The sequence below is a fragment of the Austrofundulus limnaeus genome, unplaced genomic scaffold (genome assembly GCF_001266775.1).
Source record: "Austrofundulus limnaeus strain Quisiro unplaced genomic scaffold, Austrofundulus_limnaeus-1.0 Scaffold706, whole genome shotgun sequence".
In the NCBI taxonomy this organism is placed as follows: Eukaryota; Metazoa; Chordata; class Actinopteri; order Cyprinodontiformes; family Rivulidae; genus Austrofundulus; species Austrofundulus limnaeus.
The window spans coordinates 185,666-210,201 of NW_013953108.1; the positions used below are offsets into that span (position 1 = coordinate 185,666).

Consider the following 24,536-nt stretch of genomic DNA (forward strand, 5'->3'; position numbering starts at 1 on the left):
GGGCCTCACCAAACACATTTGCACGATTTTACAGCCTGGATGTAACAGCACCTTCGGTGGCTCATTCTGTACTTTCTGCAGGGTCCAAAGCTCTGCATTAGTACAGTATTTACTCAGACACACTACTTAACTCAGGTCTGATATTGCTCTGCGGGGCGCTTTGACAAGTCCCATATACAACTGTGTGTTGTACTGAGTGAAATGACTGAAAAGGAACGTAAGGTTATGAATATAACCACGGTTCCTTGAAGGAATGGAACGAAGTACAACACCTTGTTGGCCCTGCATCACAAAAGGCTCGGTGAAGGGCGGTATCTAACTGAGTAATGACGCTGGTGACTCCAAACTTATAGGGTGAAGGCGGAGCCTGTCACCCGACGTTCAACGTCACCARGTCACCGGTCTAAAGACGTGATTAGAGGTGGCTTCAACCAGGCACGYGAGGYCGCGCGTGTCCCATATACAACTGTGTGTTGTACTTCGTTCCATTCCTTCAAGGAACCATGGTTATATTCATAACCTTACYTTTTGGTTTACACATTGTTGAAACTGAACAAATATTATGGAATGAGATACATGCTTAAAAATAACACTGGCTTGAGCTTCTATAGCTCTATCAAGTTCCTATGGAGAGTTTTACATTTATAGTCATTCACACATTTACACACACATTCTGGTGATAAGCTACACTGTAGCCACAGCTGCCCTGGGGCACACAGACAGAGGTGGGGCTGCCATGCCCTGGTGCCACTGGCTCTCTGACCACCATCAGCAGACAAGGTGGGTGAAGTATACTGCCCAGGGACTCAACAATTGAGAAAAAATTGAATGGGGGATCAAACCAGCAACCCCCCAGTTACAAGACGACTGCCCTAAACACTCTGCTACAGCCGCCCCACTGTGAATGCTTTATAAGCATCGAAGAACAATGAACATTAGTGAAAGGGCTTGATGTGCTGAATTCTGATTGCTCTAAGTAATGATGATGATGATGATGATGATGATGTCATTCTACTGACGCCACAGTAAGTGTATCTATATGTACACAAAGACAGTGATGAGCTACTTGTCTTTGGCATCTGTGAATTACCAACAGGAACCGTTTAATTAGTCATTTTATTTTTAATTTTAGTGTGTTTTTATAACTATTTTATTTCTTCTTCTATTATTATTATTATTATTATTATTATTATTATTATTATTATTATTATTATTATTATTATAATTATTATTAACTGAGCCACCGCCACAAGAAGGGATTTTGATACGTGAAAAATGTGAAAAGGGTTGAAATTTTTAAAATGGATAATAGATTTCACTCACATCCAAAGCAGTAGCCCCATCTGCAGGTCTTTTCTGGGGAGTTATCGGTTCACTGGCTTGTTGAAAGGCACCAACTTGTTTCTTTGTGTCATTTAAGGAAGAACCACTCAAACGTTTTTTTCCTCGTAGAACAGGTACAGGCTGAGCTGGGGATTCTTTGCCTTGTTCCAAAAGCCTGTTAAGAGGCACAAATAAACAAAACAACATGTAAAATCTTTCTGTTTTTCTTGTTATTMTTACTTTTCAGATTGTGTCACTGATGAAACCACATACATTGACCAGATAACTAGACATCTGGGAAAAGTTACACAAAAGCAAAAAGAAAATGTAAAGACCAAATGTCTGTCATAAGTGCATTTCCTAATTTGATTTTTATTTTATTTTTTTACTAATCTTACCTTTGATTTTCTGAACAATCAGCAGCTACATTGACAGACACAAAGCCAAAGCCGAACTCTTCATCCTTCACTTCGCTACTTGGGCATATTTTCATTTCTTCAATGTCTTTTTTAGGCTCAATGTGCAGCCACTCATCCTGACGAGATGGAACAGTGATTGTACCAAACCTTTCTACATCTTGTTCCAGGAAATTTCCAATGTCATTGTTCTCCAATTTATTGGTAATAGATGGTTCATTTGTTAATGCCAAATATTGAAATGTTTGATCCTGAACCTCTGCGGTATCCTCCACGGTAAATACTTCTTGCATTGCTTCTAGCACTTCCATTTCCACCTGCAATGCATTGTCACCATGCATTGGAACCAAACCTCCTTTAGGGGTCACTTTAAGATGTAATGATGCTGAACGTTCCATGCAAGGGGCAGGTGTACGGCTCAGTTTCTCACCAATGCCTGCCACAGCTGTAGAAAATTTAGCCTGAAGATCAAAGAGTGGTTCACTTTGTTCTACTACTGATAACTGATCAGATGTTGATAGAACTGACAAGAAAGCACGTTCCTCTGTTTGTACTTTCTCACAATGGGATGTCTGAGATGCTGTCACTGTAGATGTGCAATTATCTGTGGAGGACTCTCGAAGACTTTTCTTTAAACGAGGCCTTGGAACTGGATTAGTTGTTTGCTTGGCTGGTTCTATCTGTCCTCCTCCAAGTATGTCTTCTGCCACTTTGGATGAGATGCTGGATGCATCAATGGATGTGTTACCAACTGGCTGCTTAGGTTCCTTCATATCCCCCAGTGTTGTGTTGTTGAACTGGATTGGTTGAACAAATTCTTCATCTGAAACATTTAAATCCTGAGCAGCAGTTTCTTTGTCATCGTTAGATCTGTCAGCTTTCCTTGCTTGTTTTGGAAGATGTCTCTTCTTGAAGACTGAAAGAGAGGAAGTGTGCTCATCGTGTTTTATTTCTTTAGTTTCCAAAGGTGGAATTGTATGAAGAAGAGTAGGATTGGTGGTTGACTCTATAGGAATCTCACAAGTAGCATCCTTCATTTCGATTTGAACTGAAATAACTTCAGAGATGGGCATAAGAGAAAAATGATCCAGTTTTTGGTCTGATGTTAAACTATCTTTCTTTCTGCATGGTCTTATTGGAGCAGCATGTTTCTCTTGATCACACTCTCCTGGCTCAGGTTGACCATTTCTTTTTGGCCTCCTGTCTGGCTGAGAACCAGCAACGCCAGCTTGTTCTATTGCACAGTTCTCTTGATCATCTAAAGACCTATGCAAATGTACATTCAATGGTGCTTCCCTGTGTTTGATGGTATCTGGAAGTGATTCATTTGATGTAGGCTGAAGAGAAGTTGCAGATAGATCTTTCAATCTTGTTTGTTCTGGGCTTAAGGAAAAAAGAAAACACACTTCAGAATCAGTTGCTCTGTCATGCATGGGTAGCATGCATCCTTTGTGCGATTACGATACACCAAAATTTTGATGGAATGCAAAAAAATAGTTTTTGATAATACATCACACTGTTTATTTGTTTGCTTTGCAGAGACAACTATTTAAATGATACAGTAGCTTATAAAGGAGACAAAGACCTAAGTTTCTCCTGTCTTTGATCAACCAAATTTCTACATGGTTTAAAAAGCCCTAGAAAACAGGTGTCAACAAAATAAAAGGAAATGTCCACACCATGCAACCAGAATGTCTCCAAGCACTCACCCTTGCTCTGGTTGTGAGGAAGACAACATTCTGTTTATGTGTTCCTGTTTTAAACCAGCCAGATGACTTGCTTTCAAGCTTTCCAGGCACACTGAAGTATATACAAAGTCCTGCCCCATCGACAATGTCTCTTTTCTATGTTGTTGCCCAGGAGAAGCCTCTTGTTGCTTTACTTGTTCATCATCTTTTAATATTTCCCTTGTGTCTGTCTGAGACAATGGTAGCTGTTTCTTCATACTTGAAACAAAAAGCTTGTCATCACTGTCAGTACTTGACAATGAAAAGACTGACTGGTCATCCATTAAGTCCCACATGTAAGACTCAACACTTGTTGAATATTCAGCATCATGTTTCATTTGAACATTCTCAAACTTCACCTCTACTTTCTGTGGAAGGGTACTACTATTAGTAAAATGTTGATTAAACCCATTCGAAGGACTCATTCTTTCTTTTTGATGCACAGAAGATGAAGTGACTTGATGATCGACCTCAGCTAAAGCAGAATTAGATGGCCCCAGAACAGATGCCACAGTTTCATAACTGTAAAAAATAAATGGGTAAGGAGTAATGAACATGAATGTAATTATAAAAATGATAAAATGATTCTAAATAAATTTCCATGCCAATGTAGTCCAGTTTTTACTATCTCAAATCTTACTTTTCGCATTCAAAACTAGAAGGAAAATCTAGTATTACAGTTCACATTTAAAATTACTAGTAATAAACAATGTTGCATGTGTGAGTTGTAGTTTCAGACCAGTCATAAACTTACCCCTTATGAAAAACATCAACAATAGCTTTTACTAATCCAGATGTTTCTTCTGTCTTTGCTGACAGAAAATGCTTTTCTTGTTTTTCTGATAGTGTTTTCTCTGCCTCCAGTATCTCCCATCCAAAGACTCCCACCGTCCCTGATGTATRCAATGATTTCTTCACTGTCTCGACTTCCTTCATTTTTATTTTCTCTATTTGAGATTTCCTGAGGATCCAAATGTAGACACTTTTAAGCTGTGTTTCAATAAGCGTATGTGGAATTTAAAAAAATTATTAACAAAATATGGCTTTTACTAAGACCCCCTTCACACTGGATAAGGGCTGTGCTACATTTTAAAAAAATCTGCCAGAATGTCTTAACGTGCAATAAAAACACAGAGCAGTTAGAAACCATTATGGTTTTGAGCATGCACAAAGCTCTTACACCCAGGACATGGTGTTTTATTGTCTTGGTGCCAGCAAATGCATGATGTGGAGTGCCTATGCACTAGAGTTGCTTGGTCATTGACAATTTGACGTTTGCTATCTTTTACAATGTACTTTTAACTTATTTTTGAGAAGAGAGGTTGTTGTGAATTTTCATAAGAATATTTAAATGTGGTGGAAAAGAGTTATTTGTAAACTGAACTGTTGAGGCGAATTTGCAATTTCAAATTATTCAAATCACACCCTGTGCCTGCAGAAAGAAAAGAGGGTGTTTGATAATGAGGGGAATGAATGGGACTGCAGTACTGCCACACTGGCCTGGAAATTACTGCCTTAAAACATACAGTACTGTACATGGGTAGTTCACTCAATATGTATAGCTAATTTTGACTAAATCTCTTTGTGTATGGGCCAGGTAAAGAATTTTGGTACAGAGGCAGATAGCTATCATTAGCTAGCTAGCTTTGCTAACATCCCTTACACATAGCTTAGTTTTCTTTTTGTTTATTTTTCAAATGATAAAAGTTTAACGTAGTCCCCACCATCTCTGAGAGTYATGTTCTTCAGAGTTTACAAGTTGCTTTATGTTTTATTCTAGATGTTTTACAGATACATGCTTTATGATTTATGTAGCTGAACTGTATTACTGAAGATTTTGTAGGCCTCTTTCGCTGAAAGGTAGTGGGGATAAGTGACAGCAGTACAAAAAGATCTAATTAGCAATGAGTCACATTTGGATAAGATAGTATGTTTTTCATCCAATGAAAGCAAGGATGTTAACTAAACTGGACAATATTCTGGCAATTTTGTGATATMTCCACATTTGTGGTCTTGACTGGTTTTGAAATAAAATACTGAGTCCTCATTGTCCGAGACTGAGTACAAATGTGGTCGAGTTCAAGACAAGACTGAGACCATCAAAAAGTTGTATTGAGACCAGTCTTGAGACTAACYCCATGCTCAAGTACTGCAACACTAGTGTGAGGGGGTCTTAACATGCTGAATTCACAGTCCTGTACCATGCACTGTACAGCTGGTCTTTCTCAATCCACACAATCTACTATTAGGCAAGCACCAAGCCCYTCTCAGAGCAAAACACACCAAAGCAATGGGCTCTCACTTACCCATTATCTAGATAAACATCTGTATTTGGTTGTGTATCATCTTTTTCTTCTGTCACAAAGCAAATATAGTATATGAAAATATATGAAAAGAAAAAAGCAACTGAAAATGTATTATTATGAATGTTGCCAGTGAACACTTTATAAATGACTCACCACATGTAAGCTCTGTGTGCTGGCTCCTAACAGAGGATGAAGAAATGCCACAAACACTTGCATCTTTGAGATCTGATTGTGCATGTGGTAGTTCTTGTAAAGCATGTCTCCCAGCAGAAACAGACAGTGGAATACAGACAGTATGCAATTTGTTTGATTGCAAATAACTTGGGAAACCAGGAATCTGTGACAGGCGTGGACATGATGAAGCCATTGCTACCATATACTTCTTTTCAGGCTGTTTAAGATATGGTTTTGAAGGAAAATTCGCAATAAAAAGGTTTTCTTTTAGCTGCTTCTCAAACAAGATCTTGTTATTTGTTGCCCAGGTTTGTTCCTGTGTACACTCAGAGCTATTCCTTCTTGCTGATGGGAATCCTGGGATATATGAAGTACATGGAAAGGAGGCGTATGAGCTGATCATGTCTAGTGATCTGTTTGATTTTTGAGCAAGTCCATATACTCTGGTCTTTTTTGGGCAGGATATCACTGAAGTCACCATACATTTTCTGTTGAAGTAATCCAGCTGCTTTGGTCCAGAAAGCGCAATCAAAATTGAATGTCTGACCTGAGTTCTCACATAAACTGGTTTTGTTTCATTAAACCATTCTGTGCATGAGACTGCCATCAAAGATGCAAATCCATTGATATGAGAAGCACTGGAACAGCAAGGTACAAAACTAACCATATCAGGTTCTAAACTGGATTTATGTTCAGGTCTGAAGGATGCTCTGATTCTGGAAGGCTCAAGGAAAGATGGTTCCAAGGCATTTACGGTCTTTGTTGTTTTGTCATCTTGGTTTAAAGTTTCTGTCAAATAAACTGTTGTCTTTGAAGTTTCATTATATGAGACAAGAGGTTTAGAAGGCAACTGAAATTTTGGTGCCCCTTCAAAGGAAGAATGTTCTGAACAAACAGCTGGCATCTTGAACTGACCAACAGATGGACAGCCTACAATCACAGACTCCCTTGGGCAAGTGGAAGTCAAAAGTGTCATGTATTTTGGTTTATCTAAGTAAACCAGTGAGGAATCAATACTGTGCTGAATAATCTTTTGTGGCCTGTACATCAGTGAACCCTGGTCAGAAGTCCATCTTTCTCCCTTTTGCCTTTCCAATGATGAAAGTCCTGGTGTAGCTGAAAAAATGGGGCACAGAGGAAGGAGGTTGACTATATTTGGTCCATAATACTCAATTTTGGGATGCGGAATAGTTGGGAAACCTTTAATACTTGATACTTTGGGACAGGATGGTACAAGAAATACTATTCCTTTCATTGTCATCTTACCTCTCTTATATTGGTCATTTAGTAATTTGTGCTTGCCTATCACTCTTGGCTCAAAGAGTGGCTTTTTGCTTGTTGTCCACCGTTTGGTAGAATGAAATGATGGAAATCCTGCTATCTGTGAAACTTCTGAACATGAGCTGGACAGACTCACCATACTTATTGTGCTAATATTATTCTTGGCTTTCGGAAAAGACGGAAAGCCAGGGATGAGTGATTGCCTCGGGCAAGTTGGTGCAAGAAAAACACCTTTTGCATCTTCCTGCATTTTATATTTCTGTAGTAGAAAAACAGTCTCTTTAACAACTTTTCCCCATAGTGGCTGATGAATGGGTTTCCAGTCTTTGCTGTCAGCTTTCTGTATTGATGGAAAGCCAATTATTGTAGAGACAGCTGGGCAAGATGGAAGAGCATTGATGCTACTGGACCTATTGTAAATTAGTGTGGGTGTCAAGGCAGATGGAAATCCAGATGTACAAGCTTGTTTAGGACAAGTTGGGGCTAAAAGTGTCATGATCCTCACTTCATAATCACAGAGTGGGTTTTCAATAACTGCATTTCTTTTTGGCTTTTTTATTATTGTGGGTTCATAATTTGTTGCCCAATTCTGGGTAAAATTATTTTGCACTAAGGATGGAATGCCTTCAATTGGTGAGGTCTTCGGATAAGAACTTAAAATTGCAATATTGTCTGATCTGTGGCATCCTACAGTGGGTTGTAGAACAGTCATTACACCTGGATTGTAAGAATCATTTGAGAAACTCTGTTTCGCAGGAATCTTTAGTTTAATTGTATTTTCCTCTTTTACTGACACTGCCATGACACAAAGTTCAGTTTCAATATTTTTAGCTAAAAGAAGTTCTTGAGGTGTGAATGGTTCATCTTCGTTTGTAATGTCTGAAACAGATGTCTCTTGTGGATTTTTAAAAAATTGAAAAATATTTAGGCACACTTGTGAAAGAGATGGAAAACCTGGACTCATAGCCTCCTTTGGACAAGATGGTGTGAGTAGAGCCATTTCATTTTGGTTTAGATGGTTTAGATCATCTTCTGGTGCATGTTTTGGTAACATGTCCATTTGCAACTGTTTCCTCCAAATTATTGTTTGTTCTTTTGGCCAGGGTTTTTCTTCATTTCCGGGTAATTTTGATGGCATTCCTGCAATGTTTGTAATTCTGGAACAGGTTTCCAGTAAAGTATGTTTGTTGTAAAATTCAAGCTGTGCATATTCAGAAACATGTTCTTCACCAGGGCAGGGACAGGCATTGCCTACCGTTTGCTTCACATGATCATGTAGTTGGACATCACACTCAGTGCTGAAGGTTTCATAATCCTCTGATTGTTTTTTTGAAGCATCTTCACCATCCAGAGAGGATTGAATTATTTGTTTTATAACAGTTGAAGAATCAAATGTGCCACTCACAGTTTGGAATGACGGCAACATGCCTACTAAGCCAGCTTCTTTTTCTGACTTCATTTTATTGTAATCATCATCATCATTGATGTGTAATATCATGAAAATACCAGATGATGGATCTGTACCAGCTGTTTCTTTTACCAGCTCAGTATCTAGTGCTTTTGTGGTTTCCTCTGTAGTTTCACAGTGAATTTCCTCCCAAACTAAAGGACTGCTTTCTGTTGTCACTTTAGGATCCAGTAACAGTTCAGTTCTTGCTGTGGGAGGATTTGGTAACTGATGCTCAGAAGTTGTATTTTGAGTTTGAGGTTGGAGGAGTTCTGTTGCGTCAGTGAGAATTGGGCACAGAGATTGTTGTAAAACCAAGTTGTTATTTCTGAAGAGAAGGTAGACATAAAATTAAAGTCAACATGTAGACACATGAAGTAAAACTGAAAATGATGCAAATCTGTATGTCACACCACAAAAGTCAACAATGTAATTTATTTTCAACACACATAAACCATACATCTAATACTATGTTAGTTGTGGCAGTGGCTTCCAAAGTTGGGGTTGGGACCCCACGGTGGGTCATAAAACATCAGATTAGGAATTGTAAGAAAACCTCCAGAAATCAAAAATAAAAAAAAAGCTAACTAGCAACATTTCAATCCAATTATTACTAAAGATAAGAACAATTATAAATGTGGGGAAAAAAGATTTATAGAAGTTTATCATATTTATGGCTTGTTTTATTGACTTATTTAGCAATGTTTGGGTTTTTCAAACAAAAAAGTCTGGGGTTGCAAAGCTTTTTTTTGTGTGTGTGTTGGTGGTGGGGTCAGTTGCCAAAATGTTTGGAAACTCCTGCTCTTGGGGGTAAAAGAGTGATTGCTAAACTTGTAGCATCAAAGCAAGCTCAACTTGCATGTCAGTAAAGGTAAAATCTCAAAAACGCATGAAGACATGCAAAATCCTCAAATTGCAAAACTAAAAATCTGTTCTTTAAATTAGTACACAAATTATTTTGTACAAAAATCAAATTAAGAAACTCTTAAAAGAACACAAATAATTTGGCACACTTTCACGTTTTGATACATCCTGATGTGTGTGGAACCTGGTGCATGTAAGTTGTTTATGTTTATTTTATTATTTGTTCTTAAGTTGTGCGTTCGAGTGATTTAGGAGAATTTGTGGCATTCACCAATGTTTTCGTATTCTAAGATTTTCTTCAGATACGAACAAAATTCATGTGTGGTCCAGACCTGTCATATTTGACGAACAGTCAGTCTGCTGTTATCCAGACGGGTTTTCTTTATTAATAACTTTATATTTCTTTAGTTTGAAGATATTTTGAGTTGAAAATAAATCACACTCCATAATTATGTTGACAATAGGCTATTCTGCTTGAATTAGAGTTAGAATTTTAAATGTAATAATTTAGACTAACAATARAAATTGTCCGGCCGGCCGGCTTATCCGCTATCAGGTGCGGCAGGGGGAGGGGGGCAGCAGGAGAAAGACCCCGCGCTCTCCGCAGCGACACTTTCCAGCTCGTCCTGGGGGACTCCGAGACGTTCCCAGACCAGAGGAGGTATACAATCCCTCCAGTAAGTCCTGGGTTTTCTCCAAAGTGCCAGACTTATTTTGAAAACATTTTAAAATGCTTATTTCAAACCCGCATCTGAGACCACCGCAGTGCGGGGGGGCACGGTGCGCAGCGCTGCGGCTTCTGAATAAATGAAAATGATTTAACACAGTTGTTTATACATTTAGCAGCTCTTTTTATCCCACAGCTGACCTGCTAAAAATGACAGATTTTCTTTTCTGGATCTCAGACAGACGGACTTCAATCTCTGAACGCATAAAGTTCTTTTACGTTTTCGCTGTAATTTTCATGAATGAATGGACACTTCCTTGTATCTGAGGCAGGAAACAGCCTTATATGGTGTTTTTGGGGTGGTAATTATGCTAATCTCCTCGCGTGCATGAGCAGCTGGATAGAACAGGTGTAATATACGCAGCTCATTTACGCACGTTTCCAGAAGATAGAAGAGTTTGTTGAATCTGARGTGACATGTTCGTACGAACCCTTTGTACGAACAAAAGTAAGAGAAATTTAGGATAAGAATACGAACATGTTCTTGCATGAGGCCCATTGTTTCAAATATAATATTAGGTCTTATTAAAGTTGTAGACAATATTTGTGATTCAGTCCAAGTTTTACTCCAAGCAAACAAATGGCCTCCAGTTACTGTAAGCTACGTTGTTCAAAATTATTTTAAAGCTCTTGTGCAGCTGTTGTACTGATGAATTGATTTGCATMTTTACCTCACAACATCTGGATTCTTCATATTGGCTCATTCTGTGAGGCGTTTACACACCCTGTAATTGGATTTGTTCCTGTTTTAGTGAACAGGTCCAAGTATAAGAAAGAGATGAATATCAGTAAAATTTTGACTCTGTTAGAGGTCAAGGTGATATAATAAGAGTTTAAAACCACTGACTCAGCTGTTTTAATCTAATTTAAATTTGTAAAAAGCCACCTGCAAGAAAATTCATGCAATTCATTAAAGCCATGCAACACACAGTAAATCACTACACCTGGAGCAAACAAACAAAAACAGCGTTTACTTCATTCACCCTCAAACTTACCCAGTCTCATCTCCATGTGTTTGACCAGGAGCAGAGCAAGACAATGAATCTAAAGTAAAAATATGATCTGGTTTCTCTGAGGACATGAACCCATGACTGTCCACTGTGAGTTTATTCCTCTCTGTTTCTGATACAACAGTACTTTTCTCTCCAGTAAGGTTTTGCCTCACAGGGCTGAAACAAGACAAAACAAGGAACAGATTTTAGAAATCAAGGAATAAATAAAAAAAAACCCAGGGCAGTTCACATATGACTTGTAAAACCTTTAACAACTAATGAGACAATCAGCTAATGTTGCAATGCAAATGTTTTGTTATGAAAAAGCAAAACATCACTGCATCACAGACCAAACAGGCTAACCCACCTTTCACTAACAGTCAACAATAATGGCATGTCAGGAACTGAGTGCCACATTCTGCAACGCATGTTTCTGAAAACAGAATTCAGAAGCAAATCAACGCTAACTCACTGCAATTAGAGCTTAAATTTTCCAACCAGCTGGATATTTCTGCACAGCAAATTTTCTCCATCTAAAAAGTGATAACATGTTTGAGTTTACTGTTTGAAAATTCATGATAACTTTTCACCACAATTATTTAATTATTTTTTTAAATAGCCAATGCACTTGGATCTTAGAGTACTCATTGTAAAGTATAGAATGAAAGTTCAAACGTTCATAATTCAGTGTGGCCGCAACAGAAGATTTTTAGATTTTCTTGCAAAAACATCTCCAAAAGTCATAGCCCAGAAAAATACCACCTTAACTGACTCTAGTTAAGAACAAGTTTTGTTCTTAACAGTTAACAATATTACCCTGCTATTATCCAAGGAAGACAACCTGCACTTCCAACAGAGCCACCCTGCCAAAAAGATCATCATGTAAATACATTTTAAACATCTGTAGTTTATCACACAAGATTAATCCTGTGCAGCGCAAGAGGCACCAAAGCCACATCATCACTCCCTTCGATATTTTTTCGATACAAAAAAGAGAAATGTCCCTGCCCTTTTTAACTTGTAATTTATTTAAATTAATTATGAACATTTATTTAACCTCAAAAGTCCAGTTTTTAAATTAAATGTTGCTGAAACAGCAAGTTTCTTGGTGGATCTGCACTCGACAATGCAGCCTAGGTGGAGTAGTCGAACACAGATCCACTGATCCTTCAACACAGAGCATCTTCAGAAGACAAGTAGATAAAATAAATTTCAAAAATCTGTATTGTTTGATATAAGTGTGTATTGAACAGTTCGATACAGGTACATGTATTGTTGTACCCATACTATTTAGACCTTTCACTATAAAATGTTCTCAGTCCAAACCATAAACTGTGCCAGGGTCGTAGTAAAAATAAAATCTGCAATCTGGTCCAAAAGTTCAGTTCATGTTTGTGTGTATTTAATAACAAACATCCTGTTAGAAAACAAAGCTGTATTATTTGGCTTCAGTAACAACAGAAAGTTGGACAAATTCTTGTTTCCTGGTTCACTAACTTCTAAATGAGCCAGCAGACCTGAAAACTCCAAACATCACCTCCTGCCAACTGCAGGAAAGCAGACACTGCAGATTCTACTTAAACAAAACAATACACACTTTAAATGTATTTATGTTTTTGTACTACTGACCAAATTTCCCACACTTTGTGAACTTTGCACTAAAATATTATTAAAAATATCACTTACTAACAGAACATGTGCATTGCTCAAATTATTATCAAACAGCTAAGTAGGCCCCACATGCTCCAATGACGTTCTTATCCTGAGTTCTTGTCCTTTTTGTTGCTTTGTTGTTTCTCCACACTCAGACATGCGTGGGACTTGGTACAATTAATAAAAACACTTTAAAGTAGGCAGAGCCAGTTGTGTAAATTCCTGTTTTTATTGCACTTACCCTGCTGATATATTTYTCTCATGTCCAACTGTTGCTGATGTTTTCCCCTCTGAATCCTGAGACACGTCTGTCTTGTGGTTGGCAGATGTTCTGGGGTCAAAGCCTAAACAAGGAAAAAGTAMATAGTCTTATATTTTTGTGTATGGACATGTAGCACTAGGGCGGGGCSATTATTTGATCGTGATTACTGATCAAGAACATTTTCAGGTTGATCACGATGATCAGCTGTGAGCCTCTTTACTCCATCTAACATGGCAGAAAGGTACGTGACAACAGCCAATCAGAATCCACCTTCTCTCGCTTCACTTTCATTTATAAGTTGCTAAGGAAATGCAGACAGAATTGCAGAATTGACCAAACAAAATGTAATCCAGTATAAAACGCTGAATCCCCCAGAATTAGCTTATTTGGACGAATTTCTGAAGTGTTTTTGGCAATGCCGCTCCCTATACCTGCCGTTACTGCTAACAGGCACACGGAGTGAGCTCTGAGCTGCCCTCCCAACACAGAGAGCAAAAAAGAAAAGTGAGGTGCGATGCGTGGCGAAACAGGTGAAGATCATCAGCTCCAAATCTGAGTCCATGGTCCTCAGTCGGAAAAGGCTGGATTGCTCTCTCCAAGTTGGGGGTGAGGTTCTGCCTCAAGTGGAGGAGTTCAACTATCTTGGGTTTTGTTCACGAGTGAGGGAAGAATGGTAGAAGGATCGGTGCAGCTTCTGCCCTTTTGTGGACTCTGCACTGTATGGAGCTACAGTAAATTGGGGTCATAAGGTCTGTTCAAAATAAAAAAAAAWTTGAAATTGAAAAAGGAGATTTGAAACTGAAATATAACTTGAAACTGAAACAATTTTGAAACTGACAATATATATATTTGAAACTGCTCAGACAACTTTCAAACTTTATTCAGCTGTTCTCTGCTGCGATTAACATTTCCTGAAACTATTGTGTGTTTTTATTTCTGTTTGACACGGTAGAGGGGAATTTATTATTTAATCTTAGACAACCAAAATCCTTCTGTTGTCTAGGAGGAGTGAGAGTGACATCCATGAATCGCTGGAGCTCCGCATGGCCAGCTATCAACCTGTCCCCGCCTACAGGGCTTGATCTGCGGCCAAGTTTGGCCAAAACCCCCGTTGCTTCTTGGGCTTATATCTCAAAAATTACCGAACGGATTTCTATGAAACGTTCAGGGAATGTTTATTACACTTCCACGAAATGTTCAATACACCACAGAGAACAGAAGATTAAAGTTAAAATCATTTCAGAGTGCGTGCACCGCTCTGATCTGATCCAAGAACCACTGGAGAAACTCCGAGCTACTGCTCTGAAGCGGTTTGAAGCCGCGCATGCGCTCGGGCTCTGAAATGTTTTAAAATGATTAATCTTCTGTTCTATGTGGTGTATTGAACATTTCTTGGAAATGTAATAAACATTCCCTGAACGTTTCATAGAAATCCGTTTGGTAATTTTTGAGATATAAGCCCAAGAAGCAACGGGGGGCATTTCAGCCAAATTTGGCCGCAGATCAAGCCCTGTAGGCGGGGACAGGTTAATAGCTGGCCYTGCGGAGCTCCAGRGATTCCTGGATGTCACTCTCACTCCTCCTAGACAACAGAAGGARTTTGGTTGTCTAAGATTAAATAATAWTTTCCCCTCTCCCYRGTCAAACAGAAATAAAAACACACAATAGTTTCAGGAAATGTTAWTCGTAACAGAGAACAGCTGAATAAAGTTTGAAACACGTCTGAGCAGACCTGGAAAACTCCSCTSTCTGTCTGTTAGCAGCAARGTCTGGAGRGAGCCCTGGCTACAGCTTAGATCTCCATGCCGCAGATCAAGTGCCTCCCCCGGTCAAAGCGAGTCYGGCAGACCGCCTGGGCTCCACGTCCAGGYGYAYAAGCCAAACCCARTTAAGCCTGAATGCATATTATCAGGRATACAGATGATAAGTGCCTTCCAACCTACTAGGAGGTAAAGGAAGGACAGTCTGCAGACATTTTAGAACTGATAACCTCTAATAACAGGCATTTATTGGACTGACAACATTCCACTCATAGCTGGTGGTTCCTGAATGCAACACCTTGTCCAGCTCGTGTTGAGCTGTCAATCATGATTCTGCACCGCCTGTCATCCGAGGCCCCGCCCCCCACGTTAAATCGGGGTCATAACTCTGAAACTGAAAATAAAAAGTTTGAAACTGAAAAAATAATTTGAAACTGAAAAAATTTTTCAAACTGAAAAGACAAGATGTTTGAAACTTTTCCAGATTGTAATGCACTGTTTTTCAGTTTCAAATATTTTTTCAGTTTAAAATATATGTTTTTTTCAATTTCAAAACAATTTTTTCCAGTTTCAAATTTTTTTTCAGTTTCGAATCTCCTTTTTTCAGTTTCAATTTTTTTTATGTTGAACAAACCTTATGACCTCAGTTTAGCTCCATAGTACCGTACTGGTCTTTTGTGATAAAGAAGGAGCTGAGCTGTAAGGCAAAGCTCTCTGTTTACTGGTCGGTCAACATTTCTACCCTCACCTATGGCCACAATGTTTAGATAGTGACAAAAAAAAAAAACATCATGGCGGTCAAAATGAGTTTCTCTGCAGGGTAGCTGGACTCTCCCTTAGAGATAGGGTAAGAAGTTCAGTTCTCCAGGAGAGARTCAGAGAAGAGCTGCTGCTCCTCCACATCCAGAGGAACCAGTTAAGGTGGTTCTGGTTAGGATGCCTCCTGAATGCCTCCCTAGAGAGGTGCTTCAGGCATGTCTGACTCAGAGAAGAGCCCGAGGAAGACCCAGGACTACMTCTCTCAACTGGCCTGGCAACATCTTGGAATCCTCCCAGAAGAGATAGAAGAGATGGGGACAGAGAGGTGCAGGCTTCCCTGCTCAAACTGCTGCCCCCGCAACCCAACTTTYGATAAAGTGGAAGATGATGGATGGATGGATGGATGGATGGARGGATGGATGGARGGATGGARGGATGGATGGATGGATGTGTAGCYCTGTGTTGTGTTCTCACTCACTTGRAGGTGCCACACATGGGCTGTCCTCTTCACAAAGCGTGTCCAGCTGTCTCCTGAATTCTAAAAATGAAGCATAGCCAAGAGTTAACAAATCCCATTAAATCTGTGAAATCACTTGCTGCACTAGTTGTGTATTTTTARTCTGCACTAACGTAACTGAAGTGTTTTTATTTCTCTACCTGCATCCTGTCTATCAGGACAGAGAGCAGCTGTTTGGGATATATCTGCCTGTTGAGAAGGCCCAGAGGACAGAGTGCCAGAAAAAGAACCTAAAGGACTAAATGTGGAGTTCTCTACTGTCAGGGAGGCATCATAGGGTCCATCTCCCTGTCCRTTCTGATCCACAGTCTGAGCAGGAGGCAAAGAGGATGAAGCTGACAGGGAATATAAACAGGAGTTAAAAGAAAGTTGAAGGAACGAAGGAAAAAWCAAGTATGAAAGACATGTCAGAGTCAGAGCAAGTGGAGTAGTGAGGAGAGGAACTAGAGAAAGGGAGAAACTGACTGCCTGGTTCAGTATCAAACAATATCAAGTATCAGTATCAAGCACTAGAGGTGCTAAATGAAACCAATAGAAAAGTCCAGCATGAATCAAGCTGATATGTAGAAGTCTTTTTCTTTTCTTAAAATTTGAACAACCCTGCAGYAAAAGTCTCTCAACTCACCAATGATGACTGGATTTTCTCACATGCTGTGTGTGAGAGTATTTTATCCACGTACGTTAAAAATGCATGTAAAGTTGGTAAGAATTTACTGTGCAAGCTTTTTTTAAATTACATTACAAGTGTTTTCATGTGTGACTGTTTAAATATATACACCTTACCAAAACCTGGGATTTGTGTGCAAGGATACTGAACAAATACTTGGCCTCTCTGTGAATATTGTGGCCCTTGATGCCCCCTTACTTAAAAAACATCCTGGATCCGTCACTGGATGGGACACATATCAGATGCAGTGAGGGTGCAGTGTCTTGATGTGACTGATTAATCTGCTTCTTTATTTCTCTTATACTATGTCTATTAGGTAAGTGGGCTCTTTAAGAGATAAAAATGTGACTGAAATGTTCTGAACTGTGTTAATGTAAATATAATGAGGCTCAGATGTCTGAATYTCTTGTCATTATTAAATAAACATTAGCAGAGCTGCTGGTGTCCTGTTTGTTATTGATAGCCCTCTGTGTGGAGAGTGGGTCTTCACTATTATGTGGGGACCAATTTTGGCAGACACGCCTTCTTYTGGGGACCAACTGGTACTTATGMGGACCTAAGCCTRGTCCCCATGGAGGGAAATGCCACTGGTGGGTCAGGGGTTYGGGGTCGGACTAACGTGTAAATTGAGTTTAGGTTAGGTTTAYGGTCAGGTACCTGTGAGMTTAGGTTGCCAGAGGTTGGGGTTAGACTATAGAAATTAATGGAAGTCAATGGAATATCCCCAAAAGACAGCTGTACTAGACTGTGTGTGTYTTAATATAAAGTGCAGGTAACTGACCTCTGAACATAAAATGTTTTGAGAAATGCATTTCACCACCAAATGTAAACAGAGGCATCAGAGTATATGACATGCAGTCAAATCAGATTTGAACAGCTTCATAAAACAAATGTGATCGGGTCCAAAAGTCACCACCCAATTCTGATCAGTCAACGTTATTGTAAAAGTACACCAGTGATGAATCAACCAGGAGGAACGGGAGGAACATAAGCAAATCAAATGGTAATACAGGTTTGCAAAAAGTAAAAACCTAATCTGGGTGTTTAACACTGATGTACAGAGGGTGTTAACTGTTACATGTAGAGCAGCATTACATGTCATCTGTAATCCTTGTGTTTTCTGCAGCTCTGCCATTTGCCCAGGATAATAAGTAGCAACATGCTGAAACTTAGAAGAAAGAGCAGGCTGTGCTAGTGGAGCCTGGGACTTAGGAGGCCTCCATTCAGTCTGCCAGGATGCTGGAGGAAAAATAAAAACATGAAAAAATAACTTGGAAGCATTGAAGAAGAAGAAGAAACAGAGCATGAAAAAGACATTTCTATCCAAAGTTCTGCCTCTTTACCTCTCTCTGGGGCAGATGGGAGGCTGCTGGGTCTGGTAAGTGCAGAACCCAAGTCCCCCATAGAGAGGGGCCGAGCTTTGGGTGATCTGGCAGCAGCAGCTACATGTGAGGAAGATCTTAATGAAACTGAAGAAGAGGAGCAGAAGAAGGGGAAACAGGAAACTTGTTTCTCTGTATCTCAAGCAGCAGGAAAAGCTGACAAACAATGTTTTTATGTGTAATAAACATGATGTATTAGCTGTGGCTACTATATTTGGTCCATATAATAATAAAAATTATCACCTGCTGTAGAGGCAGTGGGCAACAACGGCTGTGTCCAAATTCAGGAACTGGGTCCTCCGAAGGCAGAATTTATCAGCTGCTTGTGTCACAACACCGAGCCGGAGGCACCGACCCACAAATACATCCTCCCTTTTCCTTGATTTCAGGGATGAGTTCGATGGATCAGCCTATCCCATAATGCATTGCAGGCTGACCAGATATTTTTGTTTTTTTCGTAATGGCGGACAAAGCGAGAGAAAGGAGCGGGAATAAAGCAGAAGGCTAGACCGTCCAAATTCACAGCCAAATTTTTTAGGTCTTCACGACCAATCAAGAACCCAGCCCACCTAGACCGGATAGGCCGGGTCCTTCGAAGGACGCAGCTCCTGAATTTGGACAGAGCCAATGTTTTTGCTTATGTGCATGATGATAAATTCTCTCATAAATAACTGGATGGATTTTTATCAAAATCTCTGAAAAGTACTGTAAATGTTTGGATGTACGTCGACAAGAAATTAACTCCAGGAGGCTGCTGCTGCCATCTGACCTACAAAGAAACTTTACCTCAGTCAGATTTACAGATACTCAGATTAAATTTGTTGTGGTAGTAGTTGAGACTGACCCACAATACGTATTCCAAGCTACACGTATGTGCCTAAAATGTTAGCACTAAATGTTGGAGTCAACGCTGTCTGTTGGCAAAATATCTCATCAACCATTGAGACTTTCAGAAATTAATAACTCGCTACAACTGGTTAACTTTTGGAGTCAATTTTTTTGTAAGACTGCTACCACAGCTAATCAATATTAGCCTTCACAAAACCTAACTCAGTCAATTTGACAGATATTAAGCTGAAGAATAATGTGGTAGTAGCTGAGAGTCAATCACAACACATACTCTGAGCATGACATTTACATGCCTCATGTTACTTTTGAGGCTTGGCCAAAACATCTACAAATCTGCCTTCATCAACATAGGATGATCGTAGTCTCAAACTCTGGCAGGACAGGCGGTGGGTGATGTTAAATCTTTCAATAAATACTAAGTCTTTAAGGTTTGGTAGGATCTTTCTTGAGTTAATATCGGACATACAGAAAAGGCCTCCTGCCTTTGGCTTGTGCTGGTTGATTTTAATTAGGGATGTACCGATATGAAAACTTCAGCTGATATCGATATCCGATATAATTATTGCTGTTATGGCCGATAACCGAAATTTACTGATATTACACAAACACACAAATTATATTATTCACATACACACAAACACACTTGGGTCTTTTCTTGATACTTTAAATCAGATGTTCTCAAACTGGGGTCCCAGGACCCCCAGGGGTTGGCGAGAAGTATCTTGGGGGTCCTCAAAAATTTCACTAAATTGTTTATTTGGTTTTAATTTTTAAAAATGTATGGAGAACAATGAACTAATAAAATAAACATTATCAACTTAATAAAAATATGTATTCCTATGGCATTTAGGGATTGAAATGACAATGATTTATCTTTTAAAACAGCATGGGGTTTATGAGGGGGTCCCTGGAATTTTTTTCGCCCTTGTAAGGGATACCCAGACCCAAATGGCTTGAGAACCCCTGCTTTAAATAAACAACCAGACCTCTGACATGGCTCTACTTCAGTTATTCCTGGCTGCGCAGCGTCCTTATCACTATCATGATCAAACAGATACCACTAGACCAACCATATCCCCTCCCAAAGCAGAAACACAAAAATAAAGAGTGGGAAATCAATATTGGATGTTATCGGCCCAGTTTTACATATCGGACCYATACGATATTCTAAAAAATGACCAATATTGGCCGATATCGATATTAATGGCGATATATCATGCATCCCTAATTTTAATATCCATATTTAGGGTCCCAGAATTATTTACAGTTCTGGACTATGTAATTTAGGCCAGAGATTCTTAACCCATGGGTCGCAGCCGAATTGTGGGCCGTGAGCACCACCTTGAGGGCCTCAAAAGAACAACAGTTTTTAACTTTGGGCCTCAAAGGGCCGCAGGACTGCATTGATTTTGAATGAGGTGCAATACACTTTCTCACCACTAGTAGCAGTAGTGCGCCACTCAGATGTTTAACAATTTTTTAATACGTAGAAGAACCTTAGAAAACTGCCAAGAATGGAAACTTATTTTAAATGAAAAGTAGAAGGCAAAAACAAAGGTAACCTGTCAAAAAAAGTCAAAGTTTGTCACTAATATGAAGTGCAGCTTCTGTTTTTACCATGCTTTTAAAATATTGATTTTAAAAGTTCAAAACATTATCAAATACATTTGCAGATATTTTAATTTGCACTTCATCAAATTAATTTTTGTAGTTTATTTTTAAACATTTTGAATGTATTTTAAAGAAACTTTAAACTTGTCAAAAAGCTGTTGTTACTGTTATTGTTTGTCACTAATATGAAGAGCAGCTTCTGATTGCAAAAGTTTAAAAAGGCTATATTTTCATTTGCAATTTATCAAATTTATTTTACAGCTTTTGTATTTGAAACATTGAACATTTGAATGCATTACCTTTAAATGTTCAGATAAATTTTATAAAGAGAGAAAGCTGTTATAATCTAAAGGAAATAGAGATGTTCACGAAACCTAAATTTAGAACGTTTGAAAGAACAATGCACCTCAATTCAAGGAGTGAGACTGTGGAATAATTTAGAAGACAATGTTAAAAGTGCCACATCAATATACATATTTAAGAGAATGATAAAGACTGGACTGTTAAAAAAATGAAATGGTTTAATATGAAGACATTCACTTTGTTGTTCTAGAAAGTTTCAATGTTTTGTTTTGTTAACTGAAGACCCTTATAGTTTGAATCTATATTTGAGAAAAAAGGGGCAGATATTATCAATTTTTTTCTTCTCTCTGCCACCTTTCATTTCAATTTAATTGAATTTTCTTTTTTATTGTACATAGAATTTTTTTATGAAATGAATAAAGTTTATAACTAAAATTTTGAATGTATTTATTTTATGACCACAATTTTTTAGTCTATTTTTGTTATTGTTTATGTTTAAAATATATATATTTTTGTGTTGATAAGCTTGAGTGGCCTGCTGACTGTTGTGGGCAGGTTACAAAATAAAATAATGTTTGTCATAATCATGTCTTGTGGTTATTTGACCAGAGTTTTATTTTTAAACTGTAAATGTATTTAACTTAGTTATAATGCAAATATAATACACATTAAACCAAGATTTAGAATAATTTTCATTTTGATCCATACATTGGTAATGTCTGACTGGGCCTCGTGCCTCTTTATGTTCAACAAATTAGGCCCCGAGGTCAAAAAGGTTAAGAACCCCGATTTAGGCTATATAGTCACTCGTTTTAAGCATAGCATTAGATTACAAAATAAAACACAATAATAGCACCTCATTCCCAAAAATACAACCAGCCCCAGCTGAACAAACCTGAGTGAGACTTTTCAGTGGAAGCAGAAAAGTGGAGAGGATGATCACAGGATGATGCAGAGGTGGAGCGAGGTCGCTCTTTGGAAGGGTTGAGTGCAGAGAAAGGCTGGGCTTCCACAGCTTCAGCTACAAAGGCATCACTGTGGAAGTTATGAGGTTTTTGTGGAGCTAGATGCGTTGCAGTTTGTCCAGGAGGTGACAGAGAAGAGATGAAAAAGATAGAAAGAAAACCAAGCAGAAAAAAAAAAAAAAAAAAAAAAAATGACTGTAAGCAACAAAGAAAACAAGCAGACAGAAAGAATCAGCTCTTTTTTTTTTCCACATTTGTTTTGCCTTAAACCAGCTCAACATCTTCAGTTAATCCAGTCTAACCTGAAAAACTGCTCAGTAAAACTTTCTTGGGTTGAAACCATGGAAAACTTGATTAAACAGGATTTAGGGATGCCTCCCCTATCTCATGAAAACAACAAGCCTAGCTCCATCAGCGACCAAATATTAACCACAATACACACGATTAGGTTGTTCTTTGTGTATTATATATTGTTTTTTACCATAGATATATTACTATAAATGTAAAAGTGTAGAAAGCAAAAGGAGGATCTCACTGAGCCTTTTGGAGACGGGCTGGCAAAACAAATTCTCAAGTGTCCAAATGTCTCCAAACATAAGTTGTGGGTTAAACTGTTCCAAAAATTCAAGCTATAAATATTCTCTTAAAAACAGTCCCAGAATGGTCGCAGGCATTTGGAACCATTCTGTTTGTTGAGAGGGTCTCGAACCAATCTGAAGAGAAGACCTGTATTCTGACACCTCTGACAAACAACCACCCGAGGCTCAGGTCCAGGTCTAAAAGCCACTCCAGTGATAACTAACAGTTATTATAAACTGGTCTAGATTAGGATTCAGAAGTAAATCTCAGTGGTTGAGCATTATTGTGGAGGCTGCTCCCCGGTGGGGACAAAACAAACCAAGGAGGGCAAAGAAATGGCATGAAGAATGCAGATTTACAAGCTGTGAATACAAAGCGAGCCATGGTTTGTAAAAGTTGTGGTGTTTTACACTGGTTATAAACACTCAGAGCTGAGTGACATTACAACAGAAAGTTTACCTGACAGATACAGACAGGGGTGGGGCCAYAGGGCTGGCTCTGCCCCTGCTTTCAAGCAGTGAGACTTCAACAAAATATCAGTGGATATTTTACAAAAACTAAACCGGATCTGTAATTATTGGTCAGTTCAGTAATATGGCTGCCTTTTTTACAGTGCATTTAAACAAACTTTAACCTCCAGCTAATGTTTGTACTTTTGGATCCAATGGTAAGATGAAAAGTCCTCACACTGAATGTATTTTATTTTATATCTTGGTAAAATCAGCTCATTTGTGTAGTAATCACAGATTAAATGAAGCAAACCTTAGATCAAAAAAATCATGCTGAAATATATATACAGTGGGTAAAATAAGTATTGAACACGTCAACATTTTTCTTAGTAAATATATTACTAGAGGTGCTAAAGACATGAAATTTTCACCAGATGTCGGTAACAACCCAAGTGATCCATAAAGAAATCAAACCAGGGGAAGACATAAGGATATTTTTCAGGTTGTCCAGCAGACAACCTGTTCACAAAACCTAGTTGTCCAAATAAACATTTTGGTTGTCCAAAAGAATCTCAACAAAAATGTAATTTAACAAGTATATTGTTCTGTAGACAAAGTTTATTATATATAATTGTTCTCAGTCAGCCAGGTTGACAGGATCTGCGTGAATAAAACTTCCTCATTCTCTTCTTTGAAAAAGAGTATTTAAGGCTCAGGGAGTAAAGCAGCAAAAATGTTGCTAATAAAATCTAGAAGTTACCCAAAATTCATAAAATTCTTTCTGCTCATAGGTCAAACATTTTCACTTAAATAGGAGTGTACTGTGTACATGACCTTATTAAAAGTTACAGTTTAGTGTTCTGTTCGGCTTTAGTAAGTTTTCTCTCCCTTTCATTTTTACAAATGATGGACACCCACAGCAGAGAACTTTAATCAAGGTCTTTTTTTTGGGTTGTCCACCGGACAACCAGGAGACAGGATCTGGTTGTCCGAAATGAAAATAGGTTGTCTCGTACAACCTAAACAATGGTTATGTCTACCCCTGCAAACCGTAAATGTCCAGAAATGAAGTTATTTGTAATAATGTGGAATGGCACAGGGAAAAAGTATTGAACACATGAAGAAAGGGAGGTGTAAAAAGTCATGGAAAGCCAAGGCACCAGCTGAACTCTCTCAGTAATTAGAAAGCAAGCCTGCCCCTTGTCAGTGCAAATTAATATCAGCTGGTTCAGTCCCAAATGATGGCCAGATATCACACAAGAACCATCTGATGATGGGTAAAAGTAAAGAGCTCTCTCAAGACCTTCACAACCTTATTGTTGCAAAGCACAATGATGGCATCGGTTACAGAAGAATGTCTAAACTTCTGAAGGTTCCAGTGACCAGACTATATTCTCCCAGTATTACACAGGCTTGTCTAAATGTTGTGCAGCAAACTTTAAAGGAGCTTCAACATAGGCTGTGTCCAAAACGGCAGGCCGGGTCCTCCGAAGGCCGAATTTGTCGGCCGCATACGTCACAGC

General features: G+C 38.7%; 1 protein-coding gene across 7 annotated transcripts in view; it reads right to left on the reverse strand.

Moving 5' to 3' along the window:
- The window catches only part of LOC106532009 (EH domain-binding protein 1-like protein 1), a gene marked incomplete at its 5' end in the record, with an annotated part of 38,861 nt that extends 16,778 nt beyond the window's left edge, over positions 1-22,083 (reverse strand). Inside the window, 14 exon segments of one of the 7 annotated variants that reach the window (XM_014027984.1) lie at positions 1,324-1,498; positions 1,722-3,122; positions 3,449-3,988; positions 4,221-4,427; positions 5,773-5,821; positions 5,926-9,002; positions 11,261-11,434; positions 11,625-11,690; positions 13,152-13,254; positions 16,170-16,229; positions 16,349-16,543; positions 17,971-18,114; positions 18,219-18,344; positions 21,916-22,083. In XM_014027984.1, the coding sequence (XP_013883438.1) occupies positions 1,324-1,498; positions 1,722-3,122; positions 3,449-3,988; positions 4,221-4,427; positions 5,773-5,821; positions 5,926-9,002; positions 11,261-11,434; positions 11,625-11,690; positions 13,152-13,254; positions 16,170-16,229; positions 16,349-16,543; positions 17,971-18,114; positions 18,219-18,344; positions 21,916-22,083 (6,485 nt within the window). 7 annotated transcript variants of the gene reach the window in all.
- Positions 22,084-24,536: the final 2,453 nt, after the last annotated feature.